The sequence below is a fragment of the Buceros rhinoceros genome, unplaced genomic scaffold, assembly GCF_000710305.1.
Source record: "Buceros rhinoceros silvestris isolate BGI_N320 unplaced genomic scaffold, ASM71030v1 scaffold11696, whole genome shotgun sequence".
In the NCBI taxonomy this organism is placed as follows: Eukaryota; Metazoa; Chordata; class Aves; order Bucerotiformes; family Bucerotidae; genus Buceros; species Buceros rhinoceros.
This window is the reverse complement of record NW_010415825.1, coordinates 1,269-6,090: the sequence shown is the minus strand read 5'-3', so window position 1 is coordinate 6,090 and position 4,822 is coordinate 1,269. Positions and strand designations below refer to the sequence as shown.

At 43.3% G+C, this 4,822-nt stretch overlaps 1 protein-coding gene across 1 annotated transcript in view; it reads right to left on the bottom strand.

The window, feature by feature from the left end:
- ILDR2 (immunoglobulin-like domain containing receptor 2) overlaps window positions 1-4,545 on the bottom strand; it is a 32,468-nt gene extending 27,923 nt beyond the window's left edge. Inside the window, exon 1 of the mRNA XM_010137555.1 lies at window positions 4,485-4,545. Within this exon, the coding sequence (XP_010135857.1) occupies window positions 4,485-4,545 (61 nt within the window). The remainder of the gene's footprint in view (window positions 1-4,484) is intronic.
- Between the last annotated feature and the right edge of the window lie 277 nt (window positions 4,546-4,822).

The following is a 4,822-nucleotide window of genomic DNA, read 5'->3' as shown; positions in this document are numbered from 1 at the left end:
AACCGAGTATGCTGCTTAGTAAACACAGTGCTTTCAGCTAACCATGCACTGTAGCCCTCCTTCCCGGTTAATGAGATTAATGAGTTTGGCAAGCCAGGGACTGCTTTAATAAATGATTAGCTGAGCTTTAGCAAATTCTCATCTGACTAACCTTCCCCACCCTACCCCCATGTGAACGTCGGGGAAGAGAGGGGGGGAAGAGAGGGGGGGAAGAGAGGGGAAGAGAGGGGAAGAGAGGGGAAGAAAGAAGAAAAAAAGAAAAATAAGAATAGAAAAGCAGCTTTTGGGAAAACACAGGAATTCTTTTTCTACCCAAAAGCATTTGGGAGATGTGCAGTAAATTACCTGCCATCTTCTATATCCTATCCCAAGCTCTTTACTAACTTCCAAAGTAGTATTTTCGGATTCTTTCTAGAAATAGCATTTAAGAGCAACACAGTGCCTCAGATTGAGAGACTGTAACAGTGGAGACTCTAGATCTTTTTAAGTCAAATTATATATAATTATATATGGCTGAACTGGGAAATTATACACCTGTTATTTCCTCTGCCAAAATAAAGATCGGAATCAATTCATGTAGTACGTCACTGCTGGAACAGCGCCCATCAAAAAGGCCAATGGGATGTTCAACTGCTTGAAGACAAGACGGTGGCTTTACACCTATCAGTTATGTCCATGCACGTGGATAACAGGTCTGCTTAGCACTGCCTCAACTTCAAGAAGAAACTGCCACCTCAAAAACCATCAGGAGGCTAGCCAAGATAAGAAAAGCCTCTAATGTATCACACGACAGAACTCTGCACTGTTTATACAGTGGAGCAAAAAAGAGTGAAAGATGTGAAAAAGGATGACAAGCTTAGTGACAGCACCATGGTAGCTCTTTGCCTAGTTTAATACAAGTAAGACAAAAAAGAAACTGAATTGTGCTCTGCCATGTTTTGACTAATGCAGACAGAGCAAGATTAGCCCTTATTTCAGAATCATCATGGAAATATAATTCTTGCGCTCCAGAGAAGCAACCTGTTCATTGTGAATTACACAACGTTTGAACTTGCACAAGAAAAATCTAGCTCATGGGAGTCTCATGACTACATGGCAATTTTGTTTTCCTCCTTTCTTATTCTCCTAAATCCCCCCAAAAAGGTCTGCAAATAATAATCAGATGCATCTTTAAAACACAGACATCCTTACCCTCATAAGATAAAAAGAATCCATGGTTTTGTGTGTCTGTGCATGTGTATATATTCACCCCCAGAGAAAGAGCTTTAAAAAAAAAAATCACACTTCAGAAATACAATTGTATGGGTTTTGTCTGCTTCTCATTGGCACTGTGTATTTGCCTCCTTTCGCTGATTCTTTTCTAAACTACCCTCAGATTATGCATTCAAACTATGCAATCAACATTACACACAAGCTATCACTAATACATTTTAGTGGTGATTAAAGAAAATTCCAGGAAGTGATTATAGATGGGATATTAGTAAGGACCCATTTGAGCCTTGTGAGCCTGATCTTCATAAGCTCCTTCCATCAGTACAAGAGTGAAGGCAATTGACAGGTGGTAACTTTGGCTCTCGGTTTTCAACTGCCCTCTGGAGAAGCCTGTGCCTCCCTGAGGCTAGATGAATCCCAGGAAGATTTAGCTTCACTACACAGCTTTAAGCTAGCCTTTATGAATAGAATCATAGAATGGCTTGGTTTGGAAGGAACCTTAAAGATCACCTAGTTACAATAAAGTTCATCTGAAGTACTAATTATTGTAAATAATGGCAAAGCCAAATATCGTAGTTCAGTGTAATAGGTCTCAGACTGCACCCTTCTAGCATATAAGATTTGAGTCCAAGAGAAGGCAGCACACATGGGTCTCCCTATCTGTGCACGCATCACATCTCTTCCTTTGAAGTCATTTGGCTCATGCTACCACTTGCCTGAGGCAGTACAGCTGATGCTATGAAAGTACAAAAAATACACCCTCCAATTTTATGCACTTTTCTTGATAGGAGTAGCACTTGTGCACACAGGAGAAGAGAAGTCCATGGGCCCTGAACCAGGCACCTCAGGAAAACTACTCCTAGACTATAACGAAGGGCTTTAGCAGAAAAGCATACATTCATTGGTAAGAGACAGTGCTCCTAGGGTAGTTTATATCACTTTCCCAAACAAAATAAACTGTTGGGCAAAAGGACACTGTATCTTTCTGCTTTGTGCCTTGGCTACTTTGCATCAACTGAAATGTTAAAAGTGTTCTTTCCCCCACTGCTGAATACAGGCACTCCATCCACACCTCCAAATGTGGACCAAGCCTGAATGGGAAAGTGCAAGATCTAGGCTTTGAGACTGAAAAGTCAGAGATGATGAACAGATGTGAAAACAGGTGAATGGAGAGACAGTTGAATCACTGAGATTGTGTGGTTCAGACTCGTGCCTACTCATGCTGGGCTAAATCCAATCCGTGCAATTTATCAGCAAAAGCCATCACCTTCAGACTGTGTTGAGTGGCTTATGGGAAATGAATTGAATGTCTTGGTCTGGCTCCTATCAGATTTCCGTTCTTAGCTCCGTGGCCACTAATTGTCAACTTTTTTTAGACAGCAAGAAACTAATGTCTAAATAGGTCAGCTGCAGCTGAGGTGAAAGCACGGTACTGCTTTTTACAGCTCCTTAGCAAAACCAAGAATTTCAGCTCCCTGATTGCTTTCCCTGGAAAGAAGCAAACCAAAGCAGAGAAAAGCATGGCCTTGCACGCGCAGCACATCACCTCAATACAAAAATGCTCTGTGTAGAGCAGACCCTGCAAAGTGACTGCAGTAGACATTGGACTATTCCTTGCTCTTCCCCATTCTCTGTGATGATGTCCCCCAGGCACCCTATACTCCTTACTTCTCTAGGGAACCACACAGCCCTGAAGTGGCAGGGACTGCATATGGGCCTTCACAAGAGCTCAGGACGTTTCATGGGCTTTTCTAGGTATTGGTCTCTCTTCACCAGCATCCCTTTGCTCACTACACTCTCTCATGATTTGCCCCTTTCACACATTCACAAAAGTCACCCTGGATGTTTTCAAGTGAATTGTCTCAGCTCATGAGATCAGTTGAAGAATTGGCCACAAGATCAAATCCACCCTGTCTTATTACTGTCTGAAAGCTGTTACAATTGTCAGATGACTCCTGGTTTACAGTCTTGGTTCATCACCCCAGAAATCATACCCAGAACTATCACTCAGCAATTGGTCAGCATTAGAAGCCTAAGAACGAAAGAAAAGAAATGAATTCTCTCCAAGCCACTTAATGCCAAGCTGCAACACATGTCCTTGGGATGGCATTGGGATTTCCACTGGTGTCAGTCCCACTCAAGGTGATCTCACAGGAATAAAAAGTAAGAAAAATGTGAAATTTCTTCCCAGTTACACTACACTCATGCTGTGCACAGCCAGTCAAAGAAAGTCAGATGAATACTTTAAATCAAGGCAGTTAAAACAGTTCATCCATTTCCCTGCCTTCCGAAGAAGTCTGATCGCTTGGCCAGGAAACAGCAAAGCAGAGCTGTGCTCCAGCATGCCCCTCTGCCTAGTCTCCTAAACTGTGGCTGGGAAAGCGGAGGTAGTAAATCTACCTGCCTTTGTACCATATCATTGCATTGCAGTGGCTCTTCTGCATACAGAGAGTGAACAGGCAGCGAATGCTAAATTATTGGTGAAAAATTACTTAACAGAGAGAAAAGATCACATTTTAACACGGACAGTCTTCTAACTGTAATCTTTCCAAGCTCAGCCTGAGCTATGAGGCAGAAAAAAAATTGCTCTGAGTGTTCTGTAGGTAAAACTGCAGTTCAGTCTCCAGTGGAACATTTCTTTCTAGTTTTAAATGCATTAGGAATTACAGCATTAATAGTAATGGTAAACATGAGGGGAAGATTTATTCCAGAATCAAGCTGCACTTGGTAGTTTACAAGAACCAGCTTTACACAGGAGCTCAGGGATACTTGAGAAATTGTACCTGCTTTTTCTAGAGTGAGAATAACACTGTTCCACACATTTCTTAACCCAAGTCACTTCACAGGAAGGAATAAAGGATGACCTGCTCTTCATCCTTTTGTTGTTGTTATCACTAGCTTTAGGCACGTGGGAGAGAAGGGCAGGAGGAAGTGAAGCCAAAATCCACGATAGCTCACGCAGGATTTTTTGAAATTGCACTAAGAAGTCACAATGCACAAAACCAAACAATGCAAGAGCCAAAAATTAAAGACAAACAAAGGACAGAGAGAAATTATTGCTGGGAGGAAAGGAACTGTGAGTGCTGATTAGAAATTTCTCAGAATAGGGAGGAGGGGAGAGAAGGGGGTGAGAGTGTCTCTCTTTCTTGCTCTCTTTTGTCTCCCTGCTTCCTCCTCATCTTGCACTCCCTCTCTTGCCCCTCCACCTCCCAGCCCCCACTTCTCTCTCCCAGAGTGGAGTGTACCACTCTGGCTGGATTAGGGCTCCTTACCTTGATGCAGACCTTTCATTCCTTTGCACAGCCACTGGGGAGAGGAAAACCTTGATTCCATGTTTGCTAGCCTCTCTCCCTTTTCCATGCACACACTTACACGTTCACACTCACTCACACACACATCTTTGCTTATTTGCTTTCTCTCAGCCACGAAAAGAGACAGCAGTGCTTTCTCTATCGCTGAATGCAGCGACCGGGAGGCTGGAGGGGAGCAAACCGACACTGGCTGTCTCCTCTCAGCACATGGCTACAGCTAACCTGTTGCCTGCCGGAAGCCTTTGCCCGCCAGCGGTCGACAGCATCAGCGGCAGGCAGTCCTGTCTCAAAAGCCCAGG